Consider the following 20,491-nt stretch of genomic DNA (forward strand, 5'->3'; position numbering starts at 1 on the left):
CTGGCTAGAGCGCAGAACAGCAGAGTTTGTATGGACCGAAGTGCATGCCTGAGCTTGTGTTTTGGGTTAAAACTGTGTTGCTTTGACATTGTGGAAAATAGAATAATAGAAACAAAATGTATTAGCCTTTTACCCGTTATTATCAATCTAAATTAATCTCGTTTTTAATTTAACTTAATTTCGTTTTTCTTTATTTAAATTTTGTTTTTCTTTATTTAAGTTTCATTTTTCTTTATTTAAGTTTCGTTTTTCTTTATTTAAATTTCGTTTTTCTTTATTTAAGTTTCGTTTTTCTTTATTTAAGTTTCGTTTTTCTTTATTTAAATTTCGTTTTTCTTTATTTAAGTTTCGTTTTTCTTTATTTAAATTTATTTTTTTCTTTATTTAAATTTCGTTTTTCTTTATTTAAATCTACCCTTTACTGTGTCAGTAATTTGTTAGTCATAAAAATATTAGACTACCTTAAAAGTATTGCTTAATTTAACAGACCTGTGTGTGTGCGTTTTATATCATAGTGGAGTGTCCGTTCTCGGAGCATATAAACCCTGCCCGCGTGAGGTGCGCTGCTTGCCGCTCGCGCTGTTCTGTAGCTGACTAAAAGTTTATTAATTCTGAATGTGTCGCGTCTCGCGTGTCCATCTATATTGCACCAAATGCAACACTGCACTCCATTGTGAAGTCGGTTGGATGAACGGTTCTCGAAATAATCAAAATGCAAAAAGACAGACCAACACAGAGATTCCTGCCTTTATTATTGAAAAGAATATGTTCAGCCCCCTCTCGCCGAAGCTTCGAATATTCGATGTTCATTACTACCGCAGTTTCGAAGCTCAAATAATGGTATTCGGACCAGCCCTAAAAAAATATAAGACAAAAACTAATCTGGGGACATAGGCCTACCTATAACTGCACACATCACGTAGTGAAAGAACGAGAGACAAAAGCTACTGCAGCGGTGTATTCGGCAGCCAACGAGCCAGTAATGCAACCCGCTCGCCTGCACACAACCGCCGTTGCAACGGCAACCCAGACAAATCTCTCAAAAAACGGACCACCATTGAAACACCTCGCCCTGTCAGTCCCATAAGAAAAGGCTACTGCAGCGATGTATCCGGCAGCCAACGAGCCGGTAATGCAACCCGCTCGCCTGCAAAATCTCAAGAGTATAACGTCTGGTTATCCGGCTCTCGCAGTGGTGCTCTAAGTGTAGAAAATGTGCCCACATCTCAGTGTTCACCCCTACACGCAAGCACGATACCCCCGTGTCTCTCATACTCACAGAGCACACTCTCATAAAGCTGGCAAATGCAGCTTGAGTGCTAGATGTAGGAAATCTGCCCACAACTCTGTGCTCACGCCTACTCTCTGCCCGCTCTGTCACACGGCCAAAACAACCTCATATCGGTCAGGTTACGAATTTAAGTTACGTGCCCGCTTACGAGCGCTCACGCTTACTAATAAACGCCCGGCGTTGCTCGTGCATCACAAAGTTATCTCAAACGTTCCCCGTTCAAAGCAACCGGGACGTCACATGTGAAACAGCCAGCCATAGCTGTCAGCGAGCCGCTGTATTGCGCACCCCCATACCTCCGGTTCAGTTTTCCGAGCCCACGAAGTGTGGCGATCGGAACCCAGAGGCTATTCTGCCCACGGCTTTGAATGTAAGTCTAGTGCCTGCTTACGAGCGCTCATGCTTACTAATAAACGCCCGGCGCTGCTCGCGCATCACAAAGAAGGGTATAATGTCTGGTTATCCGGCTCAGGCCGATGGTGTAATAAGTGTAGATAAGGTGCCCACATCTCAGTGTTCACCCCTACACACAAGCACTATACCCTTGTCTCTCGCTCACAGAGCCCACCCTCATAAAGCTGGCAAATGCCGCTTGAGGGACTTTGCAAATTCGCCCGAGGGACTGGTTTATATTTCTCGATCTGAAAGATGCTTACTTTCAGATTCAGATAACACCCCAACACAGGCCATTCTTGAGATTTGCCTTCGACGGCCAGGTATATCGATACATTGTCCTCCCGTTCGGCCCGTCTTTAGCGAAGTGCATGGACGCGGCTCTCGCTCCCCTGAGAAATCAGGGCATGCGGATTCTGAACTATTTGGACGATTGGCTGATTCTGGGACACTCAGAGACAGAACTTTTATCTCACAGAACAGTGCTCATCTGGAAAGCCTGGGTCTCACGGTAAACTGGACCAAGAGCTCATTACTGCCCAGTTTCGCCCAGTTTCCTTTCTGGGGATAGAACTGGACTCTGTGACTATGACAGCCCATTTATCTACACGGCACACGCGCCGTGTGCGACACCTGGCCGCGTCTTTCCAGAAGGGCAGCGTCGCTTCTCTGAAAACGTTTCAAGAATGCTGGGCTGTATGGAATCAAATCTGGTTCCCGGAGCTGATGCGGCCGTCACACACAGCCCCTTGGCCGATCCCGGCGAGGAGAGATCTCCTCTCTCAAGCCCGCAGCTCAATCTGGCATCCCCATCCAGAGCACTGGTCTCTGCACGCATTGTTAATCAACGGATACCCGTCGTCCTGCCAGAAGGAGTGATGAACACAATTACGTAATCTAGAGCTCCCTCTACGAGGCGGCTCTACGCGTCTAAATGGTCTGTGTTCTCCAAATGGTGTGCTGATTTAAATCTAGACCCACGAACGTGTGGGGTCCCGTGGTTGCTTGGCTTACTTCAAGAGCTGTTGGATAAGGGCAGGTCCCCATCCACGCTTAAAGTATATGTGGCGGCCGTTGCAGCGTCCACTGTGTCGACGCGGGGCCAGTCAATTGGAAGAAGCGAGCTTGTCATCCGCTTCCTTAGAGGAGCCAGAAGGATGAATCCCCCGCGACCCACGTCGGTTCCCCTGTGGGATCTTTCCTTGGTCCTAGAGGCCCTGAAAGCTTTCCCCTTTGAACCGATAGACTCCGTGGACCTAAAGTACCTCTCGCTCAAAACCGTTTTTCTGACAGCTCTGTCATCAGTCAAACATGTGGGGGACTTACACACACACACACTATCTGTTAGCGCATGTCTTGAGTTCAGGCCAAATTATTCTAAAGTCATCCTTAAGCCAAGGCATGGCTATGTCCCTAAAGTGTTGGGCACTCCCTTCAGAGCGCAGGCCATTTCTCTATCGGCTCTGCCAGCATCCGATAGTGAGAGCGATGTTAATCTTACATTACGCGCTCCACCCCTTTCAGGCGCTCGGAACAGCTCTTTGTCTCGTTTGGTGGCCACACCAAGGGTCTCACCGCCTCTAAACAGAGCCTGTCCAGATGGATAGTGGAAGCTATCGCATCTGTTTAAGTGTCTAGAAGCCTGCAATGCCCCTTGGGCATTAGGGCTCACTTCACCAGAGGCGTGGCCTCTTCGTGGGCTTGGTCCAGCGGGATTTCCATTCAGGACATTTGTGAGGCGGCAGGCTGGGCCTCCCCGTCCACATTTGTTAGGTTTTATAACCTGGAAGTTCCCGACCTGCAGGCTAGACTTCTGTCAGTATGAGCGGTGTGTATGTCCTGCCCAGATTTATCATGCGCAGACTACTCTCACGTGACCTTAGCTCTCCTGGTTGAGCTGCAGCAGTGTATGTTGAATATTTATATAGACGCTGCTGCAACGCCGCTCTGTATACCCTATATGTGCTTATAACTAGGGCTGCACGTTTTCAAGTTTTTCAATAACCGTTAACCGAGGCCCTTAGCGGTTAATACTCGGTTAACCATAGTGTACGCGCCGCAACCCCGAGATACAGACACACGAGAAAGGGGTAGTTCATTTTTAACACCTTTAATAACTGCACAAAACATCTTTAACTTTTAGGTGGCAAAATATTGTTTTAGGCTACCTAATTCTGTGAATTACACTGCACAAACCAAAAGTACTACTGCCAAATGAAGAAGGGTCAGTTCTCCCCAGAACATAAAATATTCATTTTATTTTATTTTTCGTGTTCGCATTTATATGGAACAAACAATTGGACGTGGCAGTTCTGGAAGCGGCACTAAAACTTTCACAGAGACCTCAAACAGAATGCACAAAGCCTTTCTTTAAAGTGAATTTCGTTTTGTATTAATTGTATCTTAATTTTAAATCAATGTTTCATCAACTAATTACCTGGAAATAAGTAAATATAGCAGACATTAGATAATACGGAGCCGCCGGCGCGTGAACTGGAGCTCATCTCATAAACGAATTCCGAAACTCAGCGTAGGCTATAAGGTAGCCTAGTTGTCTCACAGACCTGATAAATAAATCTATATTGAAATGTCTACTTTTAAACACAACAATTCGAAACGAAAGAAAACAGACTGCTCTCTGCTTGTGTAATCCGTATGAAAAGTGCATTTCTCTCTGGCGCGTTCACTGCGAAGATCGCGAATCAGCATTGTCAACTTCATCTTTCCATCTGAGTGAGCCTGGAAACAATTAAAATGTCTCCTTGCTATATTTGACATATTCATAATCATTACTTTTGCCTGTTCTTTTTGACAGCTTATAGGTTATTGACAGCGCAACCCAGGCTACATTACATTAACGCGTCAGCACCGAAAACATGGAGATTTTTTTTAAATAATCGCACAACCTATTTGATATTCCAATTAAATAGGCTACTCAGTTAGGCTACTCATCCCAACCAACTATTAAAAAAATGTTTACTTGTAAGCGGGCTTTTTACATGTTAGTTTTTTTCTGTGAGCGGGAATTGAAAACCAGGAGTGGACTGTTAGCGAAGTGATTACAGAATACTTAGAGTGGAGAGAGGAACGTGCTTTCGCTCCACTCCAGGCTTTGATCACATCCCCCTCAGCAAGGTGAATACACCTCGTCTTTCCTTAATTTAAGACCTATTCAAACTAAAATTAAGACATTACACTATTTGAGAAATGAAAGCCTATTTACGGCCTTAAAATTATGAAAAGTGAACTTCTTGTGGACAATTCAAATGTCTGGGAGCGCTCTGGCGGTGCAAAAATGTATTACAACTAAATTCAATGCACGCCATTGACGCCACTTAACCGAGCAAAATGTTTCACTCGGTTACGCAATTTTTAACGCTTAATCGGTTAATCGGTTAACCATGGACTACCCTACTTATAACATGTGCTGGCCCGCATTAGTGGCCACCTGATTCCCACTTATCTATGTTCCCCGGGACTCATGAAGTGGATGCTGGGCACGCACGGCGTTGACAATGGGTTCCCGTAGCGTAAGCAACAAGATAGCCTGCTCTAGGTCTGCTAGCTGCTAGCACTGCGTTGACAATAAATGAAAAATTAAGGATCATTTTTGGCTTCAAAATCTCGAGAAAAAAATGTGTTGTTTTTTAAATCAAGCTGACTGCTCGTTGCCGCAGCTATCAGTTGCATGGATACAGTGTTCTCTTGTGGCTCACGCAGTTTTCACTCAGACGCGCGCTTCAATCTATCGCCTTTGCGGAGACTCTATTCGTTCCGGTGAAATCACATGACAAAATGCACACAAACGTGTCCCTGCTTGATATATAGTGTAACCACTGATGAACATATTCAGTTTGATGAGAAAAAAAAAATCTATATGTGTGCGGATTAGAACCCAGAACCTCTGACACGCATTTTGGTAGCCCGGCTGGAAAACACAATAGCCTAGCCCCGGGACGTCGGGCTAGCGATTTTGCAAGCCCTGATTAGTCTATAATAATGATCATATTCTAACATTTCATCATGGTGAGCTAGGCTATATAACATAATGAAAACATTAATTTGTTTTCATGTACATTTGCTCACCTGTCTACTAAAGTACAAGAGCGGCGTCTCTGTCAAGTCGAAGTTTTTCACGAAGCTCTCGGCATCTCGAAAACGCTACGCCGATATTGATCGTCGTTTTATTTCTCCTTTCGTCCCCAAGTCTGCTTGCCATGGTCCATGTTTTGAGCGAAACAACAACAGCGTGCCGCTAGACGTTACGCAGTTGTCCACGTCTGTTACCATGGTTACTATGGCAGTACAAGAGGAAACCAGGGATAATGCAGATATTACGTCCTTGACAGGCGGCAAGTGACGGGTACTTTTTAAAATTGTGAATTTCTCTGAATTTACAAATTCTTGAAAACATTTAGGATATACACCATTGAACAAATAACACTGTGCAAGTGGTTTTTGGATATTTTAAAACAAAAATCTTACATATTGTACCTTTAAGATGTTATGTGAATGCGGCCCCTGATTTTTATTCAGGGTTAATCAGCAACACTTAAATGTCAACAGGATATCAATAACTATCTTTTTTAGTAAGAGTTTTAATGTGATTGGTTAATTACAAACAAAGTACCATGCCACATTATGAAAGGGTGTGCACATTTATGTAACAACATAATTGTAGATTTTTCTCTTTTCTTCATAAAAGTTTCTATTTGCTTTATATGTGGAAAAATATGACATGATTTTACATGGATTAATCTTTTACCTCTCAAAAAGATGTAATTTTTGAACAGGTGTGTGTAGACTTTTTATACCCACACTGTATAACTAACTTCATGACAGGAGAGAAGAGAGAGCGTCAGACTGCTACCTTCACGTGCTATCGGAATTATAGTAGATACCAGTTTCTTAATAAAAAAAATTAAAAAAAAATCTTTTAAATGGACATGAACACCCTCTCAAGTCCAAATTTGAAGGCGATGAGATCGTAATCACGAATTCAGAATTGGATAAGTAGGACATTTCCGATGGCATGTGAATGCAGCATTATTGCTGGAGAGCAAAAACGCAAAACCTGCCAGAAATCTTTTACATAGGGCTGAATACCTGGAACTTTCTCTCCCAAGATCGCCTCATACAAAGCCACAAACACATTTGCATCACACTCCGAGATCCGTTCCAGCCTCAGGTTAATGTGACATTTCAACAAAACGTTGTTTGCCACGTCCACCCAATCTATACAAAAACAGTACATAAAACATTTCAAACAGTGTTTTATCAACACTTGCTAAACATGGTTTTAACCAAACATACAGCATAATATAGTTTACTTTTAAATCTTGTAATTTTTGGCCAGAGGGTGGAGTTTGCTCCATTAATACAGAGACAAAGACAGATCATGAATACAGAGAGATAATAATGAACACACACACATAAATGACTATGTTTGGCGCTCTACAGCGCGCCGTCCAGCCTCGTCAGTTAAACGAAGCTTATTTCAATCTTTGATTATACTGTCCGACACTAAGTTATCTAATTTAACATGTATTCGACTACAAGTATAAAAAATATCCCATATTTTTACTAAGTTAACATATGTCCTGTAGTTTGACAGGCTGATATGGGTTATCATCACTAATACAAGGGTCTATTAACGTTACTACATTCCGGTTTACAAACTGTCTTTTGAAAATGTTTTTATTTGAAGATGTAAAAACATCTTAAATAATATGGCACTTCAACCCAGCTAGCTAGCATGCGGCTAACGTAAACAAATGGTTATCATCCGTCAGCAGCACAAACTCACCCTTCTCATCGGATCCCATTGAGGAGATTTTAAGCTCAAAGTCAAGAAGATGTTAATACACAGTCCATTGGCACTGACTAAACAGCTTCAGTTGATCAAATGATGTTGTCTGAAACAGAAATTGAACAGCAACAGCGGTTTAAAACCTTACCGCACTCTAATTGGCTGAGACTCCAGTGACGTGAGCTGATTGCCGGTGTAGCCTAAGTCCCTCCCCTCCGCTTCCGGCTCATGTGACCTTATTTCGGAAAAAAATATGTATGATAGTCAATGGCGAGAGACAACGTATCTTTTTATTCTGTCTGAACTGTGCCCTGAATTACACCTATGATGTTTGTCAATTTAAAAGATAATTATGAAAGTCAAGAAAGTCATAGTTTTTCATAAAACAGAAGAGTAACATTTAGTTTTATGTGAAAATCGCTCAATGAACTACATCTCTCGTCTCGCACTATGTACGTCACCAGGCTCGTGTGTGTGCAGTCTGTTACAAAACACACAGGCATGACGGCGTAACGTTACGATTATAACGCATAGACTATAGAAAAAATGACAGACGTTAGCTTCAGTAAAGTTAGCTTCATTCATTGAGAGAAAAGGTAAGACGTCACATGCGCGCCTTTTGGGTTTTGTAGTCTTTGTAATTACGTATTTTCACAGTCTTATATCAAACTGAGACTTTCTTGACTTTAAAATGTATCTTTTAAATTGACAAACATCATATGTGTAATTCAGGGCACAATTAAAACGGGATCCAAATATTTGTTGTCTCTCGCCATTGACTACCATACAATATTTTTGAGAGGGGGTTCAGCAAAATATAGGGATGGCTGACGAGAAACAGTCGTTCCGAAGCTTTGCGAGATCCCGAAGCGCAGATGTTTCGAAACACTGATTCGAAGCGTGATTCAAAACACCCATGTCACGTGACTATGGCCAAACGAAGCCTCGAAGTGTTTCACTAAATGTTTCATCAGGTCTGATCCACCGAATCAGCGTTTGATTGACACGGTCGGAAACAGACCACACAATCGCACATCTGTATAAAAGTGAAATCAACGCATATTGACCTCGTGGGGTTTTGTGAGAGGAGTTTGATTTTGAGATAGCGGATTTTTGGTGATATAGTGACATTTATAGTGCGATTTGTTTAGTTATATTTAGGCTTACATTTAAATTTACACAACACATTGACTGATAGGCTAGAGACACAGAGTATACATATAGTGACACATTAATAGATACATAGATATAAATATATATAGACAGTTGATTAATAGATAGATACATAGATAGATAGATAGATAGATAGATAGATAGATAGATAGATAGATAGATAGATAGATAGATAGATACATATATAGATAGATTAAAGATAGCCTACATATATAAATACATAGATTATAGATACATTTATAGATACATGTCTAAATACATATATTATAGATACATATTATATATATACATATCTAAATGATAGATTGTAGATACATATATCTAATTACATAGATAGATTAGAGATACATATCTAGATAGATTTGGATAGATAGATAAAATGGAGGCTCCCCAGAAGAGATGCCGTACATCTGTGGTGTGGGAGCATTTCCATTTAGAAACCCCAAATAAAATGAGATGTGTGTATTGTGATCGGCAGCTCGCCTACTGCAACAATACATCATCCATGATGCGCCATTTGAGGAGCACTCATCCTGCCATTTTGCAGGGTGCAGAGGATGGCATTCCCCCTGTACCTAGGCTTGCTACTGACACTGCTGGGCCATCTAAGCAAGGTATGCATAGATGTATCCATCACCATCAGCATCAACATCAACACCAGTAGAAACACAGGACAGTTTATGGGAACTTTTTGATACTCGTATCCATCAAACCCAGATGATACACAATGCTACAGCTGATGCCACAGTGGAAGTGAAAAAATACATCAACGATGCGTATGTGCCCCAGAACTCATGATCCACTAACTTACTGGAAAGAGAGAGCAGTAATCTTTCCTCATTTGTATGTCCTAGCTAAAAAATATCTTTGCATGCCAGCAACAAGTGTCCCTTGTGAGAGGATTTTTTCAAAGGCTGGAGAAATTATCTGTAAAAAAAGAAGTAGGCGAAGTCCTTCCACTGCAGAGAAATTAATATTTTTGAATAAAAATATGTAAAAAAGTGAGACATTGTGGCTTGATTTATTTTATTAATATTCATTTTGCAGGACCAAAATAACATTATGCACAGGGAGGAGCCTATAGGTTACAAGATTCACATATTAGAAAAGTACAATAATAAAAAAACCACATTTTCATGCCTCGTCAAGGTTGTTTCAGATCAACACCTGCAAGTGACCACTAGGTGTCACCGTTGAGACGGGTGTCGGATTGATTCGAAGCCTCGAAACAATATGGACCATTTGGTTCAACAGTTTCGTTGCTTCACGAAGCCTCGATCTGCCAAGGGGGTAATCCATCAGCCGGAAGTTGAAGCTGCCTCCGGGGGCCGCCATTGTAGCTGGCTATCACCTGCTGTTAGCATCCCATTTACTCCCATTCATTTTGGCGTCACTTTGACAGCGAATAACTTTACATCTGAGGTGTCCAAAGACTCCATTTGTCCATTATTTATTTCTAAAGAAACACGACAATGTATAAAAGGCTCCATTACTTTGTATCTTACGTTATGGCCCCGTAGAAGCCATTCTTGTAAAAATAGGCTAAAAATTGCGTCATAACCACGCGACTTTATGTCGCACAATAGAGACATTACCGTATAGACAGGAGGAGAAGCTCGCACAGTCTCGCAGGCAGTCTTTTACTGTCTAAAGTCAGCCCATGGTATAGATAGAGTCCATAAAAGCAACGCGACAAAATATTTAAACAACGTTTTTGAGGAATTGGAAATAATTGTATAATAATATGTGGCAAGTGAATACATATGAAGTAACATTTATCCACGAACTTTAAATTATTTATCTACTACTACACCTACGGGGGATGGGGAAATTAATTATCAGGAAATTATACAGGCAATGGAAGAAGAAAAAAAAACATCTCAATGTCTATCGCGGTTAACGTTGTTCCTTTATTTATTTACACATCTACGCTTGAAGATGAATGTGATCCCGTTCGGAAGCCATATGTACAAAATCCCTACATAACGTGAAATAAAGAAAAACGGTTTTGTTCAAGTGTTTGTGACCGTGATTTATTAGCCAAAACTACATGATTTTACACCTAGCTCACAATTCTTTATATATTGGAATATTATATGGTCATGTAATATTGAATGGATACGAAAATGACTCGAGGGGACATTATTATATGGTTCCTGGGCTCATACTAAGAAGTATTTTTTGGATGGGTTATTATTCTGTTTGATGTAGAAGGAAACGAAAAAGAAGTGAAAAAATTATTTGCATATGTGCCTATATTTGAATCATTTTTAATAATTTTGGAAGATTGTGCTGTAGCCTACATGCATTTATTTATCTGTTATGTTTGATTGTATTATGTGTGTGTGTGTGTGTGTACTAGCCAAATATTTAAATCTAATAGATATATGCATAAACATGTTCAAAATAAACTAAACTAACTAACTAAAATTACTAGAACTGCAGATAGGCTACTCAAACGATTACAACCCTAAAGTAGGCTATTTTAAAGTCGATTTTAGCCACTTCTTTTATCATGTCATATTGTAATTATATAGCGTAATATGTTATATTAAATTAATTATTATAACCACGTCCATGGGGCTGCTTTGACAGGGTCAACCACACACACCCACACTACTCTTAAAATGTTACTGTTATTAAACTGCACATATCTGTCTATATTGTTCATACTGCATACCCATGTGTTCTGCTCATAATGCTACTGTTAATACACTTCAAATATCCTTGGCACAGCTACTAGAAGATTTACAACTGTCAGTCAGGTTGCTCACGTGACATATACGTCATCAAGCTCAGTTTGAGCCTGCGCAGAACGCTTGGCTATCAGGAAGTGAGTGTCTATGCGATCTGCCCATCACTAGCAAAATAATCGGCAGCAGGAAGTAGCTTCTTCTTCTTTCGGAGTTTTATGGCGGTTGGCAAACCAGTTAAATGGTGCATTTACCGCCACCAACTGGACAGGAGTGTGAAGCGTTACCCAAAGTGAAGCAAATTATCTTTAAAAAAAAAAAATATATATATATATATATATATATATATATATATATATATATATATATATATATATATATATATTAATCTATATTCTGTTAACCAATCCTGTTTCCCTTAGATACCTTATTAAAGCACTATAAACCCTTTTCTCTTTCTGTGCGTTATGAAATATGCTTTTTACTGACAATATATTAATACCTACGTAGCTTAATGATTCTGTAAAATCGATTCTTTCTCTGTTGTATTCTGTGCAATGAATCAACACGTGTTCAACTGTTTCTGACAAGCCACATTTATCACAATTCACAGATTCTCTTTTCCCTATGATAAAAAGTGAGTAATTAAGGCATGTATGCCCTATTCGAAGCCTAGATATTATGGAATCTTCTTTTCTGCTGCAGGAAGTAGCTGTCACTGGCAGCAGGAAGTAGCTGCCGTTGACAGCCGGAAGCTGGGAGGGAAATTAGGAGGGACCTGCTAGTTCGTGCCAGCCAATCAGTATCGTCCAACGTAGCAGCAACCAATCACATGTAACTTGAAGTCAAGCGACAGTAGGCCATTGTTATTGGTGGCGCCCGCGAATTTTCAGTAATGGCGGCGGTTTTTGGCATGGTAAGTTCGTAAATGAATTATCAGATTAATAAATAATTGTTGCTCTGTAAATTGGATTTTTTAACTTTCTATGTTAGAGGCAGTCTCTTTGCCTACTTTAGTTTAATTTGCTAATTTGATCATTTGTAGAAACGCAGCTTGTGCACCGTGTGGTCCTGGTTTGTGAGCGGCTAATGTTACCACCAGTAACTTTAAATGCAACGTTATTATTACTATCACCATTCAATTTGAGCGTTTGTTAACATGGTAACTTAATCTATTGATTAGAATAAAGGCAATGCTGATTTATTGGAATTATTGACAAGCTCAGCCTACACGTGCAACACTAACCATATCGTTTTTTGTGTATTTAATTTTTCAGCCATTTATTGATTTTTGTTTTATTACTATTGCATTTTTTGACAACCGATCTTTTAAGAACTACATTTCTATCTCTAACTCTACCTTTCTATCTCTAACTCTACCTTTCTATCTGTGTACACCCTGTTCTGCACCTCTTGTGTAATTGCCAAACAATTATGGCAGGTAAGAAGCCAATTATTTCCCAAAATCTTACTAACTAAAGTTAATTTGACCAGAACATGCAAAACCTGCCCATGTTAAAGATGTAATTAGACTTCTAAAATGTTCTTTTAAAATGTTCTTTCTAAATGTAAACTTTATATGTGAGAATTTGTGTTGCTATTTTGAGGTATGTTATTTGGAATACCCTTTGCTTTTGGAAAAGACGATGTCTTTTCTGGGACAGGCAGTTGTCCCTACTGTACAACTGGGGTGATGTCAAGTCCTGAGCACTTTCAGGAAAAGCATGTAAAGCATGCGATACATTTTGAGGACAATGGCATCCGTAAGCATTGTACAAAGCACACATGCATTTTACATGTTTGTTGTAAGTTAAAATGTATTAACAGTCTCTTGTCTTTCTAGAAAAGTATTGTGTTCCTCGCTTTTGTTTGAATGCCCGACAACAAAATAGGTGCCATTGGCATTGCCCTAAGTGTCAGCACATCTTGTGTTGTGCCCCTGACTTTAAAAAGCAGCTACGTAATCATAGTATGTGCAATGTAATTAGTTCAATTTTAAAGTCTTGCTTCATTTTGATTTCATTCATGTTATGATTAACTCACCTCATCTTTTTTCCTTTTTGCAGATCTTTCAGGTACATGCAAAATTACCAACAAGCCAGACAGTATGTACCTTCGATACTGGTATTTAAGAATGTTTAATATTTGTTGATCTTTGTCTACTTTAACATGTTTATATATTGTCCCTCAGAAATGCCATCAGAAAAACCAAAGGCAGGACAGCAGGTCAAGGAACAGCCACCTGTCATTTGTATTGATGAACGAAATGGGATTTTTGTCACCCCAAAAGATGCCCATGGACCTAGAGTGACCCAAAACTGACCCAAATGCTGAAGACAGTGATGTGGATGAAAGGGTCAGAGATGTTTCAGAGACAGAAGTGGTAACACTGGCTTCTACTGACATACAGGAGTTGACAGATTATTTGTGGCGGCAAAAGAGGGTGCCAGAAAACCTTCCACAGGATTTGTGAACAAAACAACGCCAAATCCCAGACTTCTTTGAACCCCTGGAGTCCAACTGTCCTTATTGCCCAGGTCCCACTCCACCAGCTTTGGGGGAGAGGGTACTAATTACACGGCATGGGACAGTGTATGGAATATCTTCAGTGACTCGAGGTTAATTTCAGAAATATATAGATCTTTTTCATGCATTTTTTGCACAATGTGTGGAACATTTAATCTTTTAAACAATTTCTGTCTTCTCCAGATGTCCCAGTGTATGTGAAGAACTGCCTTGTTTGTAGATGTCCAGTGAGGTTTCAAGAATATCAGTCTGGTTTCCACAATTATGAAAACAGGACCTTTTTGACCATTCTCTGGTTCTTCTTTTGACCAGATGACTGTTCTCTTCTGACATCTGGACTGGCAGTGAGTGACTTAAAAAACATGACTTGAATTTCACAAATACTTCTACATGTCAGGTGTGTGTGTGTGTGTTTTTATAGAATCATATTGCCCTTGGACGTTTTTTGCAAACGATGGAGGATCATGCCAACATCACTCTTCCACACAATTTAATACGAAAGGCATTTTATAATTTCTCTGCTCTGAGTGACTACTCCTATGACTATTCATGTGTCAGATGTGGCCACAACCCTCCGGTTTTGGTTGCAGATGGAAACTGGAAAATTGCATTTGATTTACCTGGTAAGTGAGAGTGTATTGTTAATTGTGAGTGCATATAATGACTGGTCTTGATGTATATTTGCTTCTTTGCTCATTGTCTTGGTTGTGTATTAGCACATCTGTTTAAACGGCCAAATTTGGACAAAATCTGCCAAGAGGATACTCAAGTTAATGTGAGAACAAGATGGGAGACACTTGAGAAGGAAATTACTGCTTCTGGGTTTTGTGATGGTAGGTGCTATTTTGGGGGTAGAGTGGGGGTACCCATAGCTTACATCCTGAAATGAAAGTTTTATTTTCCTTTTTGCGTTTTAGGCAACATATTTTGCATTTTGCCAATCCTTATTCACATCCCTTGACATACACTGCCTTTACTCCATTGCTGGGTAACTGCTCTAGGGTAAGCAATATTGTTCCAAAGACAGAAGTGTACAAAGGTCTGTCTCAGAAAGATCGTGCTTTCACCTCTAGCTGTGGCTTGGAGATAGATGAAGAAGCCATTTTGCAAGTGCTGGAGTCCAAAACTGTATGTAGTGTACCTTATTCTGCTGATGATTTTTTCTTCTACCATTTTTTTTCTTTATTAACCATGACTTTTATATTTAGCCAAAGAAAGAACCCTTGGTGAAAGCCTGCAATGCCCTGGGAGTATCACACGTGGGTAGTACCACTGACTTAATTAACAGACTTGAGGAGCTACTCCTTTACAAGGATTTGTACCCCAAAATGTTTAAGCTTCAAAAGGCTGGTGGTAAGACTTTGTCATATGTTAAAGGGTTAGTTCACCCATTTAGGAAAATATTGTCATTAATCACTCAACCTTATGTCGTTCTAAACCCGTAAGACCTTTGTTCATCTTTGGAATACAAATTAATATATTTAATATATAATTTATAATTTAATTAATATATTAAGATATTTTTTATGAAATCCGAGAGGTTTCTGACCCCTTCCATAGAATGCAACGCAATAACCACTTTCAATGCCCAGAAAGGTAGTAAAAAGTCTGTCTCCAGTAGTTCAACCGTAATGTTACAAAGCGACGAGAATACTTATTGTGCATAATGCTCTTCATAATATTAAGGTTGAACCATTAAGTTTAAACTATTTTAAAGTATTCTTTAACACTATTTTGGGCCTTGAATGTTGCAATGATGTTGCTGTCTATGGATGGTGCAGAAACCTCTCAGATTTCATAAAAAATATCTTAATTTGTTACGGGTTTGGAACGGCACGTGTAAATGATGACAGAAATTTCCGATTTTGGGGGAACTAACCAACACTTTAAATAGTATTTACATTTCTTTCTTTCTTTTTTGTCATGCATATGAAATGTTTTGAGGATGTTTACTTTTTAAATTAACAATTTTTCACCATTTTTCTTTGTTTTGCCAAATGGAGGTGGTGTTTTGCACATGACCTGCCCACACTATGTGGTGTACTACCAATCACCACTGTGGTGGCAAGAGTCAGCCCGTGATCATGGAGATGCTCTTTTGAGCTTTAAACACCCTCCCACAGTGTATTTGTCCGACATTGCTGGACGTGTTGCAAGTGAAGGGGGTGGATTGGAATCCACTGCTGGCTCAATGTATATGTAATGATTGATTATAATTAAGGTATTAATCAATATTTTTCCTTCTAAATATCAAATGAGTTGAATGACTTCTCTGGAGATTTTACTTTATTTATATAAGTTACCATTGTGATTACTGAAATGTTCTTTTCATGTATTCTTTAATGTCTGTATTTGATATCTGAATGCAGTGCTTGCTTATTTAACCCAGCTTCCAGAAATGAAATAGGGACTTGTTTTGTGTTTGAGAAAGGTCTTCAATGTGTTTAAACATATAGGGGTCATTGAAGCCAATAGTTTAAGGGACCATTTCTTTGTTAAAGCCTTTCTTTCCAGTTAGACTAAAGTTTAGCTATCTTTGAGAGAAAGAACGCATTATCTTGATGTTTTGAGCGGACTCTCCTGTTTATAGTGAGAGCCTGGCCAAATCCAACCTTGGAAAAGCTGTGTGTCGGTGTGTGTGTTAGTCTTCTTGGTTACAGGTTAAGGAACCACTGGCATTATTGGAGATTGACTGAGTTGTTGTTCTGGACATGCTGGCGCCCAGCAACCCAAATCTGCGACCTGGAAGGTCATGACGTGCCTAACTTCAGCTGCATAATCGATGGAGATATGCTTCAGTCTATCTGTATATGTGTGGAAAATTACTGTGTTTATCTATTTCATAGCCAATGAGAATCATTCATCCTGTAAGCAATGACGTAGCTTAGACCTTGGAAATGGTATAACTGCTGTGATCTTTGTAACTGTAAGCGGGGCGGCCTACGAACTCCTGTGCGAGTATTGAAGCTGACTTCTGCTGATGAAACTGCAAACTATCTTCAGTAAATATTTTCTTTAATTTTTTATAATTCTGACTCTGGGTCTTCATTCTTCATATCTGGTTCTGGGTCTTTAACTGTACACCCCTTACACAAGACACCTTAATAATCGCACCAACCAACGTTTTTTCCAGCCATATGATGGACGAATTTGTGAAAACACTGCTGCACACATCCAGGCAGCAGCGGAAAAACGACTTGAAGTCCGGTTCCCATGGGTGACAAGTGTTGGCTTCTAATCAAGAAAAGTCTCTGAAAATGAGGCCACCTATTCTTATGACACTTTGTCCTCACTGCATCCTGTAACAGGAACCAATGCAAGATTCTCCTTGTAAGATCGGTTCCATCAAAAAAATAAAAGCAGACAAGAGGAGGTTTTGAGAAGTTTGAAGTTGGCACCACACTTAGCTGCTCTTGTTAATTCCTCCGTAGCTGAACAGCTAAACCGGGAGTTGTCTTCCAGCAGATATTCTTTGTCTCAAATGACACAAAGAATATCTACGACTACGACTGTACTTTCATCTTCACAACAAAAGAGTTAATGAAAAATACACGAAAAATTTGAAGATGCAGGCAAAGCATTCCATCCACATTGGCCTACATGGGAAATTGACATTAACGGCCGTTTCACACCGCAAGCATGAGCGGCGCGTGAGCAGCACGTCAGCGCAACTACTTCGTCACTGCAGCTACAGAGACGCGCGCGAGTATTCACACTGGAAGCGTTTGTACAGCGTCACAACAGCGGCTCCCAGGCAACATATAACCCCTAAAATCCACTGGATCCGTCTACGGCGCGGAACGTCAGCATCGCGGATGCCGCAGCTAATGGCGGCCATTATAGTCAATGCTCTAAAGTCCACCAGCTGCGGACTCAGCGCGTCTCAGAAGCGTCCCAGAAGCGGCTCTCCGCGCCGCATCGCTAAAGATAGGCGCCTAGTCTATTTTTGACGGACCCGCGTCCAAGCTGCACCGTGAATACAAAATAAAAGTAAAAAAAACACTGTCAATTTCAAAATAAACACCCTGTGGAGACTCCGCATCCCTACAGTTTGGACAACAATGCCTCTGATTGGATATTACTCATTGCATTCGCTGTTATTAGGCTTGGGCAGCCAATCAGAGGCAATGGGTGGTGAACTGAACGCATACTTTGAAGAGAGTTGGCCACAGGCCAGTATTTTCCCGATACCTGCAGATTCAAGGACATCAGAATGGACGATGAGAGATTCATCTTGGAAGTTCAAAAATACAACATTTTGTATGACACCACAGATCCTTTTTATAAGGACAACACCAGAAAGGACAACACCTGGAATATAATTGCAGAAGTTGTAGGAGTGACAAGTGAGGAAGTTATTACCAAGTTACTAATTACCAAACACATTTGCCTGAATATTAGTAGAGTATAGTAGGCACCATTGTAAAGCATTCATTAATTTTCCATCTTGAACCTGAGTTTGCATTATTGTTATTATATAAACAAGTAACCTAATTACATTTTCTTAGTTATTTTATGTAGTCTTTATGTTTTATAAAAAAAATTTTGGTTATGTAGTTGTACATTTGTGACAATATATTATTGGTATTGACAAAAACTTTTTAGCATTGTTATTACATGGTTATCCAGAACTCACAGTAAATGTTGTTTCAATACATAAATTGTGTTGGATGTCTTTGCACTTCCATTGTCATGCAAATGTGAATTGTTGATTAAAGGCTGCACAGACTGTCATCACCTCTTTCCCAGTAGTAAAACACTTTGGGTGATTTAAACCACATTGATGTGAGAAACAGACAAAACCACATTTTCGTACAATTTTATTATAAAATAAATTTTTGAAGAATACATAAAAAAATAAAGACCTTTAAAAAAACAACTTCTGTGTGAGTATTGAAAGAAATAGCAAAAATACAACAAAGCTATTTACAAATGAATATGATATGGACAAATTCGTTTGGCCCACATTAAGACACTTGGTCATTTTATTACACCATCCTGTCTTGACAAGACACACTGCCTTCAGGGGAGTTGAAGAAGGTGTAGAAAATCTCCCTGACATTACAGGCGTCTCTTGATGCCCTCCAAGTGTCTTGTGTTGGCCTGGGTAGGAACCTCCCCATAATGAGTTTTTCAATGGCTGCACACACCATATGGACAGAGTTGACGACAGTTCTGTGACCAAGGCGATAGCTTAAAGCTAGGCTGACCAGTGAGTCCCCAGAAGCCAAGTACCTGTGAGGGAAGAAACACACAAAGATTAGTTACATTTCATATTATTTTATTAACCTGTCTCTATTTTATATTTCAGTTGATGTTTGCAAAGCAAGATGGAAGACATTACGAGATTCTTTTGTGAAGAACCGGAAGAAAAACTTGCCAAGTGGATCAACAGGTGGATCACAAAAGGAATGGAAATATGCAGAGATAATGTCCTTCCTTTTGCCCCACATACAACTGAGAAGGTCTGTATGGATTTTTTTTAACATTTGCAATTTTACTTACATTATAGAAGTCTACAGAAATGTGATTACTGTATGATTACAGCAACAGTGTATTTATTATTTGAAGGTTTAAACGCCTCATCCCATTTTTTATATTACATAGGCAACATTATTTTAAAGGACTCATTTATTTTATTTAGCTTTTTTTCCCTAATGTAGTTCAAAAAGCAACTTGAGCAGTCTACTGCGGTTTTGACTTCCTGCTCAGCTACTGTTCGGACGCTCTCGCTTACTGCTCCGCGCTTTGCTCTATCGCTTTTATATTTCTATATTTTATCTCCTTTTATCACCTAATTTTAACTTCAGCAAATCAGCACAGTGCTCAAACGCTTGGATTACTACAAAAAAAAAAAGCAGAATTATTTTATTCGACCAGCCTCCCACTGAAAGCTTACATTCCGGGGAAGAGAAAACACAACTGCCTACATTCATAAGGATAAGAAAATGCCTCCTCTGGAATCTACTTGCTGCTCCAACTGCCACAGACTTTTACAAAGGATTGCAATTCTTGAAACAAAGTTAATTGCGGGACCAACAAACCAGACGGAATACACAACAGAGCTTCGTCATGGACGTCCTCAGCATACAGCCGGTTAGTCCCATGAATCTAGTGCTTCTCGACAGGCCATACTGAGTGTAGAGAAACAAGCCGATCGTTTTACTAATCAATGGCACAAACAGGGTGCGAGACCCAAAGGCACTCGAGACATCAGATTGTCACGAGGATCACATATTACTGCAGTAGCATCCTCTACCCCAGATACGGCTCTGACAAGGACTGCAAACACTGGTCTCCTACCACCGCCTATACATCTTGAGAACAGATTTGAAGTATTAATGAATGAGGAATCCCCAAATTTGATGAATGTGATCGCACACAGACTGAATCAGCCAGTAGCTAACACTGATGCTAACTTGGGGCTCAAGGTCGAGCAGACAGCGGCACTCAGCTCAGAGCGCAGCCGTGCCCAGGACTCTGATAGTGGGCGACTCTATAATCAGAAACATTAATAGCAGGGATACAACAACGTGCTGCCTTCCACAAGCAACAACATCTGATGTAAACAGGGAACTTCAGAACATTCTGATGAAACATAAGACT

The 20,491-nt window shown here is 40.0% G+C and overlaps 1 protein-coding gene and 2 long non-coding RNA genes across 7 annotated transcripts in view; 2 read left to right on the plus strand and 1 right to left on the minus strand.

Moving 5' to 3' along the window:
* The window catches only part of LOC143706794 (centrosomal protein of 95 kDa-like), a 256,104-nt gene extending 248,433 nt beyond the window's left edge, over positions 1-7,671 (minus strand). For 2 of the 5 annotated variants that reach the window (XM_077199103.1, XM_077199101.1), the window contains exons 1-2: positions 7,491-7,665; positions 6,791-6,919 (exon numbers count right to left, since the gene is read on the minus strand). In XM_077199103.1, the coding sequence (XP_077055218.1) occupies positions 6,791-6,919; positions 7,491-7,509 (148 nt within the window). In that variant the 5' untranslated portion in view covers positions 7,510-7,665. Of the gene's footprint in view, positions 1-6,790; positions 6,920-7,490 lie in introns of all 5 variants that reach the window. The other 3 variants (XM_077199099.1, XM_077199100.1, XM_077199102.1) reach the window with 3 other exon arrangements.
* A 5,312-nt stretch (positions 7,672-12,983) lies between these two features.
* LOC143706821 (uncharacterized) lies at positions 12,984-13,469 on the plus strand. Its single transcript, XR_013193035.1, has 3 exons — positions 12,984-13,122; positions 13,203-13,328; positions 13,426-13,469. It is a non-coding gene; the product is annotated as an uncharacterized LOC143706821 (long non-coding RNA).
* A 1,278-nt stretch (positions 13,470-14,747) lies between these two features.
* Positions 14,748-16,911, plus strand: LOC143706819 (uncharacterized). The gene is made up of 3 exons (XR_013193033.1): positions 14,748-15,013; positions 15,094-15,238; positions 15,889-16,911. It is a non-coding gene; the product is annotated as an uncharacterized LOC143706819 (long non-coding RNA).
* The last annotated feature ends 3,580 nt before the right edge of the window (positions 16,912-20,491 follow it).

This window comes from Siphateles boraxobius, unplaced genomic scaffold (assembly GCF_051911475.1).
Source record: "Siphateles boraxobius isolate OS27281-9 unplaced genomic scaffold, OSU_SipBor_1 41, whole genome shotgun sequence".
NCBI classification, from domain to species: Eukaryota; Metazoa; Chordata; class Actinopteri; order Cypriniformes; family Leuciscidae; genus Siphateles; species Siphateles boraxobius.